Source organism: Haliaeetus leucocephalus, unplaced genomic scaffold, assembly GCF_000737465.1.
Source record: "Haliaeetus leucocephalus isolate CR32 unplaced genomic scaffold, Haliaeetus_leucocephalus-4.0 Scaffold68, whole genome shotgun sequence".
Lineage (NCBI taxonomy): Eukaryota > Metazoa > Chordata > Aves > Accipitriformes > Accipitridae > Haliaeetus > Haliaeetus leucocephalus.
Genome location: NW_010972504.1, coordinates 1,441,755 through 1,458,537, shown reverse-complemented (window position 1 = coordinate 1,458,537; position 16,783 = coordinate 1,441,755). Strand labels below are relative to the sequence as shown.

Genomic DNA, 16,783 nt, shown 5'->3' with positions numbered 1-16,783 from the left:
TGTGGTATCTATTTTTCATTTAGAATGAAGGTGAAGAACTGTGTAAGCACCTGAGTATCTGACCAAAACTGTAGTCTTTGAGACTGACACAATGAATGTAAGGGAGGTGTTAAGTGTAAGAGCTAACCCGGATAAGACACATATAAGGCAGAGATGGGGATGCTATTGCAGATGCGGAGTAGGAAAGGAGTCTCTTCTGTTTAACTTCTATGCAATGACAGTGAAAAGCATAAATGTATCATTTTAAAAAAAAAAAATCTCTCAGTGGAATTTGAAGTAGGTGGTTAGAATATAGTGAACTGACAGTGCAGCAATGAGATGGCCCCTGCCAGGACTGAAACAGGAACCTTGAAGAATTTAGGGCCTAATGTTGGACTCAGCAGCCGGATGGTTCCACCTCCTCTGGCCTGGGCAGACTTGGGATGGTAACGGTGCATGTGGTGGGTAATGCTTGTGTTAGTGCTGGCATAACCCAGTGGAAAATTGTTCCTCTTATCAATCGTGTAATCTTTTGTCAAGGTGCTTTAGTCTTAGTCCTATTTTTAAATCCATAGGTATAAATGCTTTGATCTCCTCCCAAACTCAATTCAACATTCACATCAAGCTGTTGATGTCAGATACTTTGCATAATCCATTTTTCCAGACTTACAGCCCAGCTAGAATTGGATTTGACTGATCGGATTTCTTTTTGGTCTAAATTGGGAAACAGGATGGCTTGGAAAAGGCAAATGCCTTGTGATTTTTCTGAGCTGCTACCATCTGCTCTGATGTTTGATGCCCCTGAAGTTGGGTAGGGTTGAAGGTGAAATAATCAGGTTAAAAAGCTGAAGGTGAGGTTCTTGTTGAAAGGGGCTGATGGGGAGAGGCCCCAGAAAACAGGAGCCAGGGAGGCATCGCATCCTAAAATACTCTGGAAGGTGCGTTCCTGGGGCAAGTGCTGAGCAGCAGAAATAATGAGGCTGAGAAGGGAAGAGGATAATTACATCTAACTATGCTTAGCCATGCTCTTTATTTGTCTATACACCTGATGTTCTGAGAGGGGAGGTTCACCCATGGGTAGCTGGGGTTCGGTGGCTGCCCAGAGGAAAGGTTTGTGTCCAGGTCATTCCCAAAGCACCCAAGTGCAGCTACCCCTTGAAAATGTCGTGTTGAAAAACAGAGTGGCCATGCCAGGACTCATACAGCCCTGTGCTGATTGCTTTAGGGACTTTTTGTGGTCTCCCCATACTCGTCCTTTCCTCAGCGCCCGTGGTCAGCTCTGGCAGTATGGGAAAATACTCTTCTTTCTTTCCTCTTCCTCCTCTTCAAAGGAAACTGCACCTCAGAAGTTTAGAAAGTATCTCAAACACGTTACCCTTAAAAACCGCGTATTTAAGGTAATCTAATGGTGTTCTGGGATCTGATGCGCTGTACGCTGTGCTGCAGGGCAGCCGCATCCCCTGGGGATGAGGGACCTTTAGAAGCATCTGGCTGAGAACCTGTTTTGTCTCATTTCTTCACCTTTCAGGCCTCACGCCCTAACTTAGCACGGGGATGCAAAGGGAAATATTTTTGCAATTTGCCACCGTCCGTTCCTGGGCTCATCACCTCACTTCTGTTTGATTTTTGCTGCCTTGCAGAGCCCACCGGCTCCGTTCCCGGTGGGTTCCCGGGATTCCTGAGCGCTGCTCCTCCGCAAGACCCAGCCGTCGCTGTCGGGCGAGCCCATCCCGGTTCCCCCACAGAGGGACTGCGGGGACGGGGACTGGGACGGGGCAGCTGCAGCGGAGAATGTAGCAAGGGCTGAAGTCCTGCTCCCCATCCTCCCTCCAAAACCACGGGCTGGGAATCCCAGTGAGCCCCGCTGGCGGCAGGACGTGGGTGTGGAGCCCACCCAAGACCCTCCCAACCCCAGGTGGGTCCACGCAGTTGGGATTTCCCTCAAAAACCAGGCGTGCACTGCAGCTTTTATGGCCTTTTGGCACCCAAGCCCTGCTGAGATAAACGGCGGGGTGCTGCAGAAAGGTGCTCGCTGGGTGGTTTTATCGTAGCCGCAATTCTTCCAAACAAACCTGGCTCCAGGGACTTGTCCCAGGTCACCACAAAGGGGAGGCAGAGCCGCACGACCATCCGGCCTCAGAGGCCCATCGCCCCTCTGATGGCAGCTCCCCAAAAAAGCCGTTCCTGCGCTCCCCAGAGAGGTTGTGCTGCCCCTCATTCACCAGTGACTTTGTCACAAGAGTGAGCAATGCGTCTGTGGCTGGCACCTGAACAGCCACCACTATTTTGAAATAAATTAATTACGCCTGAGTTAGGGCAAAGAGAGTCACAATATTAGTTTTTAATTATTTTTAATTTGCTTTCTTAGAGGCTGAAAAAACATCCTTTGGAGAGAGACGCTGAGGTTTGAAAGGTGCCTCCGGCCAGCCGGCTGTTCTGAGACAGCCCTTTTAGAATAACTTTGTCTTTATAAATAGAAATTGGGCTTGTCAGGGCTGCTTCTTGCAGCTTCTTGGGCTTGCAGAGGAGAGGCTGAAGGAAGCATGGGTGGGACTGAACGTGTCTCTGCGGAAGGAGAGTGCACAGAAAGCCCACGCTGAACTCGGCTCCCTCTTTGCTGCTGTTGTAAAGGTGAAGTGCAGTAAGTTTTGCGCTGGTCATTTGTGGGGGAGTTAATTTTGCTGCAAAGAGGAGTATTACACACTGAGTAAACAGCTCAGTCCGGCTCTAATAAGATGGTTGCAGCCTGCTCTCTCTCTCACTGGTGTAAGTGGGATGCCTGGACAAGCTGGCCTGTCAAAGGGTTCCTCTCGGTGGCCTTTTGGTTTGTGTGCCTTTCCAACACCAACGGAGCCCAAACCAGGCTGCCGGGGGCAGCTGCCGGCGGGGCCGTGGCCGTGTATCCCACGCTTGCTGCCTGTCTGGGCGGAAAACGGGCAGGAGGGAGCTACGGGGCTGCCACACGTGGCCCAGAAAGCAGCAGGGAGAAAAGCAGGAGGTGCCTAGAAATGTCGGTGGGTAAAGCAGAGCTCCAGAAGAAAGAGTTGTAGGACTACCCAGGGCGTGAGGTTTTATTAAAGTACGCTTGCTCAATGCAGATGAGGTTCAGAAGAGCAGGCAGCGTGGCAGGATGCAAGAACCCAGGAGCAGCCCCTTTTCTACACCGATTATGAAGAAAACAGACCTCTCCCCACACTTGTGCTGTTCTTGCGAAAGAACTATTTTAACAAAGGCAAACCAAAGGTTTCTGCGCTTGCAGAACATGAGACAGTTAATCTGTCCTGCTGGAAACAGAATGATTGGTTGAAAGAGAGAAAAAGCACAACCGGAAATAATCTTGTAAAATATCTTTATTAATTCACTATAAGATTGGAAGTAAAAAAGCTTGCAGGTAAAACACTGTCAAGTGAAAAAGGCGCTAGGAAAAATGGTCAGAAAATTGCTTATGAATTGCAAGCATTCAGTGCTAAATAACAAGTCTTTCAGCTAGGCAAGAAATCCTTCCTGGTGTCCCGTATCGCCTCGCCACGCCTGAAACTTGCTCCCATCAGATGAGGAAACTCCTCTCCAGGAGCAGCCTTGGCGCAGCCCCGGCGCGGGGACGGCGGACGGTGCGGGGGCGAGGCCGCTGCTCTCGCAGCCTCCCTTGTGCGTGTGCTCGGTCCTGGGTGCAGCCCCTCTTGTGGCACTGGTAATTAGCACCGGCTGACGAGGTTGCTGTGCCCAGGATGCTCTAATAAGGGGTGACTGGGTTTTATTCCACAGGGGGCAGTACTTGAGCCCACTGTAGCGTGGAGGTGATGGTACCCACTGCCTGCTCAGGAATACTCGGGTACTTGTACACTGCGTCTAGCCTGTCTCTAGCAGCACACCCCTCCGAACTGCATGCAGACGATTCGCTGCCATTGTAGTTAAAACCACCTGATGCTCGAGGGTGCCACAGAGTGTAACTTGCAGGAGAGTTTAAGTTTGTTGTAGAGGTGATAAGACATGCAGGAATATTCCTACAAACATGCAAGACTTTTCCCTCTCAGGTTACTGCCATTGCAGCCCTTCCAGACATTTCAAGGAGAAACATGCCCTTAAAGTTCAGATAGTTGTTCAAAAAAGGCACCATTCTATGTTTTTAATGCTTTTAAACAAAGAAAAGCCACTGCATTCACCGCTCCCCTTTTTCTAGCTCATAGATGTTTTTGCCTTACATTATCACTAGCGATTGCTAACAGAATAATAACAAATCAAAGAACGAATGAACAAACCCACTGATCTCGTGCTCTGGAAATATATACGGAAAGAGAAGGTTCAGGTCTGCTTTCTAGGTTTTGTACATGTGTCCTTTGGGGACTTCCCTCACCAGGGCCGAAATGCCGGGCAGCCCTGGGGTTCTTCCCCCGCAGAGGCTGCAGATGCTGGTGTTGGCCACTGCCTCGGTGGGAATTTTGAGGCTCTGTTGGTGCATTATCTAACTGCATCGTGTGGTGCCGCTCCCCCTTCCCGGGGAGGCGAGAGTCTACCCCCTCTCTGCTCAGCAGCAACATCCAGAGGCCCCCGCAGAGCAAAGAGCCCCGTGGTCCCGTTGGCAGTCCTGGGGGTGGTCGTGTGCCTCCAGCGTGACGAGCTGCCATGGCAGCACCCCCTCTTCACAGCAGCCTTTCCTCTTGCCGGCTCATGTGGCTGCACCAGGCAGGGCCAGGGCAGTGCCCGGTGAGCCCCAGGGCTCCCCCGAACCATCTGCCAGGGGACCGGCACCTTCGGAGCAGATCCCGGTCCCTGCGCTAGCGGGATAGTCTATCGCTGGTCACACTAGCGCTGGGACAGCTCACCAGCTCCCACAGCCACGACCCGATTTGTTTTAATAATGCGAGGGGGTAAAAGTAGAGACGAAGGGAAGGCGTCCCGGGAGCCTACTGGGCAGCCTCCGCCTCCTCCTCCGGCTCGTGCGGGTTCTTCCCATCGTTCTGGATCAACTGGACGATGTGTGTCAGGTCCAGGCTGCGGGTGAGGATCTCGAGCAGCACTTCATCCTTTTGCACGCCCTCCATGAACTCTTCCAGGGAGAGCTCGCCTGTGAAGGCACGGTCAGAAAAAGTCTGTTAAATCCAGCAGCCCTTCTCCTCCCTCCGCCGGCAGCCTCAGAGCTGCCCCCCAGTTGCTGCACGGACCATGAACCAGGGCCCTCCCGGAGGTCCCGGGTTCGTGTATCGTCCACCCCAAACCCCGTCACAGCTAAACCCCGCGCAGATCCCCACCCTGCCAGTAAGACGAGGGGCACTTTGCAGCGTCCCCTTGGGCTGGCTGCAGCCCGTAGAGGGGACGGGGAGGTAAACTGTCACGGAGAGCCGCTCTCTGCCAGCTCTCCTCATATTCTGGGGTTTTGGGACATCCAGCATCTGGAATTGCTCTGCCAGACTGAACTGCAGGTAAGGGGGAAAGTGGGAGCAGTACTTGGCATTGCATAAGAAAGTTCCTCACCGTCTCCATTTATATCAATTTTGTCAAACACCATGTTTGTGAATTCCTCAGCCGTCATCGTTTCGTTGCACCGGTTGATAGCTCGAATAGCCTGGAGGGAAAGAAGGACACGGAGGACCATTACTGAGCGTTGTGCAGATTTCTGTATCCGTCAGTACGAGTGGCTAAGTGACCGGACATGAGAGCCCAAACTTTTTTGCAAGCAGTTAGGTTCTGAAAGGAGTAAGTCTTTTCTAAAACACTGGAGATTAAAATAATTTAAAAAGGAAATAAATGCATTAAAAGATTAAGTGGGCATACTGGGATAATCCAGGAGCCATTCACCTCTGAAAATCCTTAGATTAAATTCAAGTGCTTATCTCAGCCCAGGTTTCAGTGGATGTGGTTAAACAACCTGCAATGAGAAGACAAGGGGTTCCTGCGTGTTGGAGCGTGCAGGTGCCGTGGGGGGTGTGGGGTGCTCGAAACAGGTCCGGCCAGGGAGGCCAGCCTGGTGGGAGGACTGGCAGAGGACAAGCAGCAGGTTTGGCCAGTGCCTACTAATTTACCAGGGAGTTGTCTTTTGGGTTGGAATATTCCTGTAACAATTTTTCTGTCTACCTGTGTCTAATGACCGTAGTCTGTGATAGAAATGGAAAAAGCTGAGCCCACTCACTTTGATGATGTTCAGCAATTCTCCCCGGTCAATGCAGCCGTTCCCATCCACATCGTAGAGCTTGAAATACCATCGCAGCTTCTGATCCACCTTCCCTTTCAGGACCAGACTCAGAGCTGCCACATACTCCATAAAATCTATGTAGCCATCCTAAAAGCAGAAGGTTAGAAGCTAGATGAGATGAAAAGCAAAAAGTCAGGCAGTAAGTGATTTTCCTGGTCACTTTTGGAAGTCCCCACTGGAAGACTTCAGCGTGTGGCCGCCACCTTGAGAGCAGGGGCTTGGGGAGCGCAGCAGGGTGCGGGTTCCCCACACACCCACCAGTTAAAGCCAGTGCACCATATGGTGAGGGCTCCATGTTCATTTATGCAGAGATATGAATGAACTCAGTGTGTGTACCTGGCTTGGGGACTAACGAAGCCTCAAAATCTAGCCTGTGCTAAAGGAATCTCTTCTTGCAAAGCAGTGGTAATTCAGAGGTCAAAGAGGAACAGGCTTATGCAGATGAACCCTGATGGATTGCCTAACCTTATCCTGCCTGCGCACACCTATAGATCTTTTCTGCTGCAAAGCGGTCTCGCACGCAAACTTCTAGGAGAGGAATGAACTCAAACTCGGGAATGACCCCAGCACGTTGCTGACATCTCGGGCTGGAAAGGCGCTGCTCTGTCCCTGTGCCATTTGTGTATCTGCTTGAAGTTTGGTCACGTCAAAAGCACAAACAGTTTTATCTTTGACTTTCCTCCCAGGTGTTTGCCCGCCACCAGCTCACGCCGCAGCATTGGAGACGTTCAGCTGGGCCTGCCGACGGCTCTCCGGCCAGGGTTATGGGACCAGTGCAAAGCTGGGCTGAGCTCGTGTGCCACCATCCTGCCTGCAGACGCTGCCCCGTGATGTTCACAGCTTCTAGGAAGTTTGCTAGAACACGTGGTGCTCGCCACAGAGCGTTTTGATGGCACATACCATTGAGACACAAAGCGCTTTGAAGGCAAATGGTACGTACTATAAACCACAGAAAGTCTTTGGGAGGGAATAAGCCAGGGTTTTGTCAATGAACAAAGCCACCGCGCCACGGGGCAGGTTCAAGAAGAGATCATCTGCTTTATCCCACTGCTGCAAGAGCCAGATTAGGTATAAATAGCTACTGAGCCCCATTCCCAGCAGGATTTCCTGTGCATCAATTCCCTTTTCAGGCATGCATTCAAACACAGGGCAGCGAGCAAGGTAAAGGCCAAGGCACAAACAAAATACCTAAAGGATTTAGGGCCCAAATTGTATTATTTTCAGTGGGATTAAGCCCACTAAGCCCTTCGGGTTGCCATAAAATATATTCCTCATCTCGCATGAGGTGCAATTTCAAATCATGTGCAAGCAAGGGAGGGTGTTGTTTCCTCTCAGAGACACAGCATCCATCTGCTTCTCTGGCACGGCTCCCGAGCTGGGCCGACAGCGCTCCCCAAGGCGCGCAGGGGCTCCGGGACTGCCCCGCGCCGGGGGTCTGGCACAGCGACAGCCCGAGGTGCAAAGCCGCTCCGCAGGGAGCAAAGGGCCCGAGCTCCTTACCGTATGGGACTGAGCACGTGTCATAAAATCAATGAAACTGTAATCCATTTATAATTTGAAACAATAGAAAAACAAACCCGATCTGTTCTGCAAACCGTAGTTCATGCCGCGTTGCGTGGCTCAGGAACTCGCTGTTTCTGCATGAATGCAGCGCTTGTTGTCACGCTGCTCGCTTGTTCCTTACTGTCACAACATTCGATATTTAAGGATTAAAGGGCACTTCATTTTAAAGGGATCACAGACTACCAGATAAAACCCCACAATTTTAATAATTTAAAACTAAAATAATTTAAAACTAAATCAATACTGGGAGAAGTCTATTTTCTTCCAGATTTTTGCTGACATCTTTTGCTTACATAACTGATTTTACAATTTATGAGGCCGTAGAGAATCAGATCGTATATGCTTAGATATACATCTATATTGCATACACCCAAATATACCACACCCGATCGCACGCAGGGAGCTGAGCACGGCCGGTCCCGGCACAGGCTGAGCGGGAAGGACAATATTTACCTTATTAAAGTCAAACGTCTCAAACATTTGCTCAACGTATTTGTTTGCTGCTGGACTCAGGTTTTTCAAGCCAAAAAACTGTTTGAACTCATACAGGGTGAGCTGGCCAGAAGGACACTCCGTCATGAACTTCTTATACCACTGGTGGCACTCGGTAGTGCTCAGCTCCTCCACAGATTTCCCGTCCATGTTCCCCATCTCCACGCCAAGTGCTGGTCACTTTGCAGCCAAAAAGGGATGTTTTCTGCAATTTGAGGGCTTTCTTTTAAATTCTGCTTCTTGCCTTTAAAGTCCAAATGTCACCAGCGCTGCAGGGATCACAGTATCAGGAAAAATCAAATTGCCTTGTGTGGGGGCTGTACCGATTCAGTGGTGATGGATGCAAAAGACACCTCTGCCCAGGAAAACTCAAAAGCACAAAACCCTCTTTGGACAAGAGGGTGACATTTAAGTACCCAGCAAATCCCTCCCCAGCCAATGAGGCTCGGGGGGGTGATGGGCTCCTGCCAGGCATTAAGAGTTCAGGGTTAAAATAGAAAGGAGGTAAAATGGGAAAGTCTTGCAGATTACAGGCCCAGCAGGAGATTAGGAGGGTGGGTGGAATTTTCTCCATGATGGTGTAATCTCCTAATCCACTTCATTTATGATTTTGTGTGGGGTAACATGAGCAGTAACTTTTGCACCAAAAATCAGAGTAAGAAAAATGAAAGAAAACCACTCGGAAGTCTCTGTGCTTTACTGTCTTTTTGGTCTCCCTTCACCTTACTCTGGCTGGAGGATTTCCAGATGGGGCTGTCAGTTTGAGCCTGAAATTCAGGGAGGGGGAAGTACCATTTCAGCTCCTGTAAGAGATGCTATAATGAGGGTAAATTTGGTGTGCTGAGACAAACATAGAAACATAATTGCTTTGAATGGTAGAGCTTTAAGTGCTTTAAATGCAGACACCAGATGCTATGATGATCTCTCCTGCGGAAGTTCCTTCTCCACCCAGGTGCTGGGTGCCCGTGTCCATTCTCTCTGATCCTGCCAGGTGAGTGTTTCTTCCACAGAATCACCCCACATGCGGCACGTCCCGGAGCATGTCCTGGACGCTGTTTTACCAGAACTTGGCTGACACCAGTGAAGTTGAATGCAGCTTCTATTTTCATTTATGATGAATTACCATGAAAAATTCTCCATGTGATTATGACCAAAACCAATGTTGTTTTCACTCTGATGCACAGCATTCAGAGAAGGACTGGGAGACAAAAAAGTGTATCCTCAGAAAGTAGCATAGATCCTCCACTAGTAATGAAATGGATGTGACTACTGGACCTCTACCCACAGAGAATCTGTCCTGTAACACTTACTTTTTTATACCTGACAACTTTAAGACAAAGAGCCCAACGTTTATGTGTCGCAGTTTGGTATTGCTTCTGCACTGAAGCAAATTAGGAACAACTCCGCTAAAGCAGGTGGCATTACACAAGCATAAAAGAGTTATTTAAAAGACATTAGACTGAGGAACGCTAATTGGATGTACTAATCCTGAACTCGCCAGCAGCAGCAGGCACAGGTCCCTGCTGTGCACAGCACCTGTGAGCAAGGTGAGCCTTCAGTGGGTGCCCTGGGCTCTGACCCACCCACCAAAGGGGACAGGGCTGGGAGAGCCTGTCCCAAAGCACAGAGAGGGGATGCAATACTGAGGCACTCATTAATAGTAGAAAAGTTGCATATTAAATGTGGATACAGGCTCACCAACTATTTTAAGAAGTACTTGCTAATGGTGCATCCAGTTCTCCAGAACGGGCAATGCAAAAGCTGAACCATCTTGTGCTACCTTCTGGAGAAGAGCTGCAGGGACGTGCCGCCTGAATTTCAGCTCCAATTACTATCTCATTTCTGAGTGCCACAAATGAAACATGCTTTTCCATTCATGAAGAACAATACTTTGCCTGTGTCTAGGAAAGCCTAGTGAAAGAAGATGTCCTTTCAAAGAAGGAGCAGAATTTAGGCTCAGATGAAGAAGCTGGTGAAACCTTCCCAGGTTTTGCAATGTATTCTAAGGCCAGGCTTGTGCAGATGAGCCTGGCTGGGTGGCCATGCATGCAGTGCCATGTGCTGCTGACACCCAGTGCCTCTGTGTAAGCAGGTGGCAATAAATGACAGGACAAGTTGGACCAGGTTTTTAGAGCAAAATCCACGCTGTGTGTTTTTCTGGGGAGCAGTGACACAACCTCACCACCCATTCCTTGGCTCACGTGCTCACTGTTTGTCATAACACAGACACTCGATGGGAAGCTGAAGTCACATCGGTCACTGGTTTCATTGCTTGGGCTTTATTGTTCTCGACTACGGCCTTGTGCCCAGAATGGGTCTCCATTTCACAATGTTTGCACTCGAGACATCCATCACCTTCCTGGTGTGATCAGTGTCACGGTGGTAGCGGTACCCGCAGGTTGGCTTCTGCGCGGTGTAGAAGGGGCTGTATGAGTTGGAGCAACTTGGTGTGTAGAAGAGAAACTTGAAGGAGTTGGGCTGACGGCCCCCAAAATGGGCAACAAAAGGCATGAAGTGAGTGGCCAAAGGCTGGTGGTCCCTGTGGTGACGTGCTGGAGACTGCTGGCTTGTTGGGATGGGCAGTGTGCGAGAGACCTCCTGCATTGCTTTGGTCTCCTCCATTCCCTTTGGTCTCTTGCAGTCTTTGCCAGGGGCTTCTTGTGTTTTAGTCACCTGTGGAGCAAAAGAGCCAGACAAATCCGTGACAATTGCCCACACACTTTGCCATCCTCATCAGTTCTTAAGGCCTGACGCAAGAGTTGTGTACTGGTGACCAAAAAGCAGCAAGTTAAACAAACCAGGAGAGCTTAGGGAGTGCCAGCCTGCTTACCCTCGCTGCAAGGGCAGTCAGTACACAGTCTAAATGCTGAGAAGTCAGGTGTTTACATTTCTTTAGCTAAAAATCTAAGGTGGTGTGATTTAAAGAGAAACTGAGTTTAAAGTCAAATGATGTACTGGAAATGTGGAAGTGACTTAGTGAAAATAAACCAAAGCGTACTGAGGGAATACACGTGGCGAGACTCAAAGGACTTGATTCTCTCTTGACTTGCATTTCAGCTGGTTATTTGTAACACTGCAGAGTGAACATAAAGTGCTACCCAGTTGCTGATGTTCCCGCTGTCAGTCTGACCTGGCTCACCCTTTCATCACTTTTGGGGGATACTACATTTTCCTTCTGTGTTTGGCACAGGGGAGCCCTGGTCCCAGATCAGGATCTCAATTATAATAGCTATAAATGACAGCAATACATGCTCCTTGTAAAGTCTTTACCAGACCGCAGCCATGGCAAACCAGCCATGAAAATGGTTCAACCCAGTCTGACCCACAAGATGCAATGGGCCGTATCGGTGATGACACAAACATAACACTGCCCTTTACAAACACAGCCCGGGGCAGCAGCTCAGCAGGCTCCAGGTCCCTCTGCAGGTACCTACCAACACCCTGTGCCTCGTAGTGCTGTGCTAACTGCTCTTGCTGAATCTCTAAGTGGGTTTTCCCCCCGAGAAACGTGAAGAGAAAAACAGGGTTATGGAATCTTGTGAGGCAAACTCTTCCTCGTCGTCAGTTGGGTCACATTTCTGAAGCCTTGGAGCAAAGGCAGTGCCATCACCCGTACGCACGACACGGGGGACCGAGGACTGCAGAAACAGCCCGTTTTCCCCGTGCATTTGCATGAACCCTTTCCAGAGGAGGTGGTGTGGATGTGTGCCCCAAGACACACACAGGCCTGACTTGTCATGATGGCTGCTCCAAGGCTGTGCTTGACTGGGAAAGTATTTCTGCTGCTGTTATTTAACCATGACTCAGTTATCTTGTTTTCATTGATGACACCCCTGTGCTAATGGAAACTGGCTCTTCCCCCTGGCAATTAGCTGCTTTACTCCTGCGCGTCCTAAATATACGCTTTGCTGTCTGGCTTTATTTTTAACCTTGTAAAGAGGTTTCCTAGTTTCCGTGATGCCTTGGCTTACTTGGTGCTCTATTTCTGTTCCCTGTAGCTGGCTGTGAACACTAGCTCCTAAACGTATTAGGAGGGGGACACCCGCAAATTGTTTAGAAATCTCCTTAAAGCCTTTGAGGGAAATGACCAGATTGGCACAGGTTCACCACCTCTTTTTTGTCACTCATTCCCCCAGTACAGCCACCTGCCAGATGCTTGAAAGGCTCCCTTGCTGGAGCTCAGGACAAGTGTTATTTCAGCACTCGCTGCCACAGGGAAACGCCAGTCTATTTTATCCACAGGGGATAAAACAATGGGATTTTGACTCCTGAAGAGCAGATTTTGTACCACTACAGTCATTTCAGTGTGGTTTATGTATCCCTGCTCCGAACACACTTAGATTTGTTCAGAAATTATTATATTCACATACATGGATGATTATAGCTCATGGCCTTTCTTGCTTTGGAAGATAAGAGACAAGTATGCACACGACTGCGCTGCTGCAACTGCATCCACCCAGCAGGGAGGCATTAATGTTATTAAAGCAGTGCATTTGGGGTGTGGAGGTGTGTTACCTTGAAAACCCAACTGCTAAGTCACGTAGATGCTTTTGAGATGTGCAAGCCTCGCATGTGCTCGGCGATAGAGGGCTGACAGTCATTTCCAGTGACGGGCAGGATACCATGCTAGGGAGTGCTGAGCTTTGGGCTTTGCTCTTGCAATGGGGTTCGCCTGCCCTGGGGGTTCCAGCTTACCCTCTGGGGCATCTGAAGCTTGGCAGAAACATTCTTTGTGCCTGGGTGAGTGCACCTGCTTTACACAATCACTGTCGTTGAGGGGAAACACCAGCTCAGCGCGCACAGTGCTATTTATGGCACTGCCAGTGCTCCATGCCTGAATTAAGAGTCCCACATAATCCTGTTGCATCTAGTCATATGTTTAGAGATCCTTAATCCCTCCCAAATTGTCTGTTGCCTCTCAAAGAAGATCCTCACAGGTGAGGTCACGGAGAGAAGGCTGACTTCAGTAATCAAGAAAGCACGAAGGGTTCAGACGTCCACCCTGGATGAAGTGTCCCCCCCCGCCTGGCTGCCAGTGCTGCCCATCCTGCCCCTGCACTGCTGCCGTCCCCCTCGCTCTGCAGCAGGGAGTCCCCGCTCCTGCAGCTCCTGGCTTGTCCCCACGGAGCCATCGCAGGGCTATCGCATGCAGTTTGCTCTGAGATCTCAGCGGCCACGGGGGGCAAAGCCAGCTGACGGCGGTGCAGCCGGGATTTGCGCAGCAGTGGAGGGAACGATGCATCGCACCGACAGCACCAGGACCCTTTTGTCCCGGCCACCCTCAGGGCAAGGGTCTTCCAGCCCCCTGCCCACAGGGAAGGGGACACGGCGAGCTGGAGTCCCTCCTCCCAAACCATGAGCCCAGGGCTCCCACCTGTGAGCTCATCTTCCTGGCGGGGACCCCAGCATGCGGGGCCGTCTGGGGTGGAGGCTGGAGGCAGCACTGCCAGGGTGGGCAGCGCTGGCCGTCAGGGCCATCATCAGGGTCATCGGGGCCATTGTGACCACCGGGGTGTCACTGGCGTGGTGGCTGTCATAGGGGTGCCCAGGCTGAGCAGGGCTGCTCGGGCAGAGGGTGCGGAGGAGAGCAGGGGCTCGGCCAAGATTAGGAAGGTGCTGTTTGTCCTCACCCGACGGGAACCACCACTGCTGCCCCTCCAGCTGGAGCACGGCTGGGGCTGCTGCCGGCTGCTCTGCCGGCCCTGCCACCCCCACCGAAACATGTCCTTGGCAGCATGGACCCGCTCCCCGCCCCAGACACGAGCCGTTTCTCTCTCCACAGGTGCAGTTTGCTGTTCTGCAGCCACACATGAGGGTTTCTCCTCCCATCCCTCCCGTCCCCTCCCTCCCTCCTTCGGGTCCGGCTGGGGACCCGCGCTGCACAAGCACTTCGCACACCTGCGAGTGCGGCAGGGAACGATCTACATCTGCAGGGCGCAGCTCCTCGCACTGATGGAAAAGCAGATTGTTCTGGGGTGTTTACCCATATTAGGATCAAAGGCAGCCTCACACTGCGGTGCGTTACATCAGAGCAGTGCTCACATGGCCATTTCTATGCCATAAAACCTGCTGGTGGACTTCCAAGTGCTTTCCTGTGCTTTGTGCCCAGCCCGGCCCACCTGTCCCTTTAGCTGTGTGGCCTCCATCACTCAGGAGATCATGCCGTGTGGCAGTTGTCCTCCCTTAAAATTACAGCCATGCCACCAAACTAGGCAGCTTTTCTTCGTCTTTTGAGTTTGCGCTTTGCAGAAGTCCGCCTGCCCCGCAGCGTACCTACAACGCTCTTCTTGCTAGTCCTGAGCTTTTTCTGGTCTTTGGGGGGAGGTCCATGCTTTACTGGGAGGTGGAAGGTAAAGAGCGAGTATTTTTCAGCTGGAACAAATACACAGGAGTGTGCACATGAACTCTTGCAGGCCTGTTTAGCAGCTTGTGTTCACTGGGATAATAAATTCACCTCAAAACACACATCCCTTCATGTTGTGAGGAATATGTTTTCCTACGCTCACCACCCAGGGTGAGGCAAAACCATTGCTGGTGGGGTGACACGGGTACGGCTCACCGCCCCCGGAGCTCGAGGGTGCTGCGCTGGGGTCCCCCCAGCCCCGGGGGCAGAGGAACACCTCGGGGGCAATTGTCAGGGAGCTGAGTCACACTCTCCTGTTCCCGCAGAGCATCGCTGCAGCCCTGTGGCCCCTTTGAAGTCTCTTTGGTGTAACGACATTTTGTGGGACACCTTCGTGCAAGAGCCCAGGCTTTCTCATTCCACAGGATTTTATTGGCTTCTCTTCTAAAAATAGTTTCTCTTCTCCTTCCCCTTTTCCTTGTCTTTGTCTCTCTGTATATCCTGTTCAATTTGTTCAGCCAAAGACTCTGAATATCAGTGAGCGCATATGCCTTGCCTGTCTTGCAAAGATATTGTGTCTTTTGTCTTTCCAGTAGCGAGTGGGTCCTTCACGTCATCTGATTTCTGCTTTCAAGAGGTGCCAATGAATTTTCTTTAAATGTCTGGGGCTCAGTTAGATGGGTTCCCATGAAGAGCTCTCAGGAGGAATGCTGTTTTCCAGTTTCCATCCTATTACCACTCTTATCTGCAGGCAGGACTATCCCCTTTCCTGCGATCTCGGCGAAAACGCGACTGTAGGTCCCTGTGCTGTGTTCCCTGCACAGTGAGCGCAGGGTGTGCAGGAGTCACACTCGTGCAAATATTTGCAGGATGGTTTCCTTTCTCTGTCTCACACAAACAGCAGTTAAGATAACTGTCAGACAGGGTGTCAGACAGAGTCCCACTAATTGCAGGCCTTGTGCACGGCACAGAGCCGTCCCTTCGGCATCGCTCGCTGCTCCTGGAGCGGATCTCGGGAGCGGCGGCGGGAGTCGGGCACAGGCTGCCCATGGAGACTCCCCGCTCCCCGGCCAGGAAAGGCGTCTGAGCAGCTGGATGGAGCTGCACATCTGCAGAGCAGGCTAAATTCTCTGAAAACTGTCTTAAATACTTCTAACCCCTATACTACAATCACAGTATTGAATCCACGTGGTATGACATTTTATCTCTCCTTTTCTTTCCCCATTTGCCATTCATGTTAATTCACTTTATTTAAGTGCTGCCTGACAATTTATGCCATGATTAGATTTTCCTTTTGAAATATCATAACAGTGCTCATTTTTCATTGTTCATGGGTGATTTAATGTGTCGCCCTAATTTGTACTTTGCGGCAAAAAAAGGTTGTGAAAAGCATAATTTCAAAGTGATTAAAGAAGTGATACTTATCACTGAAAAGAGACATCTGTATCGTTTTGACTCTCAAAATATGCTGGAAATATAGAAATAGGTGTGACAGGATGATCTTACCCTGATGCTGTGAGCTGTGTTTCAGAGTTAATGTTTCAACAGCTATTTTGCGTTTAAAGTTCTCCAGAGATCCCAGCATTTATTAATAACCAATGTTACTCATTAACTCCCAATTTTTACTTGCATGACCCAGAAGATTGTTGGCAACGTTAGACGCTTGCTTTTGTACCTGAAACAAGCCATGATTTGGGGCCGAGTCCCACTGCCTTTAGGCTTTTGCATCAGAAAACATCCCAGCCCCTAATGACACGCAGGTCACGCCAGGGAGGAAGATGTGCCTGGTGGCGCGTAGTCCCACCGAAGCCAGTAGGGATCTGCAGCGGGGCTCACAGGCGTGGAGGATGGGGAGTTGAATGCTTAGTAAGACACTTCCTAAAAACTCAGTGCTAATTTGCTTCCTAGCATACACACGGGAGAGGGAAAGGATTACACTTCAGCTTTCCCTTGCCTCTGGCTGACGTTCCCTTGTATTGCACGGACACCTGCAGATCTCGGACAGGGACTTCAGGTCCCAAGGCTGGTCTTGGGGCAGGGGACCCCAGCCGTTGGGTCGGGACTGCCACTGCAGGCCAAGAAAAACACCGGAGACAGTGAGAGAAAGATCAAAACTCTCACACCCAAACGCTCGGTATACCACCGACGTGAAAAGACGGGTAGTTCGTGTCAGGTCGGGGATTTTTAAGAGGACTCGGACGTTGAGCGACATTTAC

At 50.5% G+C, this 16,783-nt stretch overlaps 1 protein-coding gene across 1 annotated transcript; it reads right to left on the bottom strand.

The window, feature by feature from the left end:
• Positions 1 to 4,883: 4,883 nt before the first annotated feature.
• GUCA1A (guanylate cyclase activator 1A (retina)) lies at positions 4,884 to 8,383 on the bottom strand. The gene is made up of 4 exons (XM_010578976.1): positions 8,186 to 8,383; positions 6,107 to 6,256; positions 5,452 to 5,542; positions 4,884 to 5,044 (listed from the first exon to the last, which is right to left on the bottom strand). Exons 1-4 carry the CDS (start codon positions 8,381 to 8,383, stop codon positions 4,884 to 4,886), a joined length of 600 nt encoding a protein of 199 aa, XP_010577278.1.
• Positions 8,384 to 16,783: the final 8,400 nt, after the last annotated feature.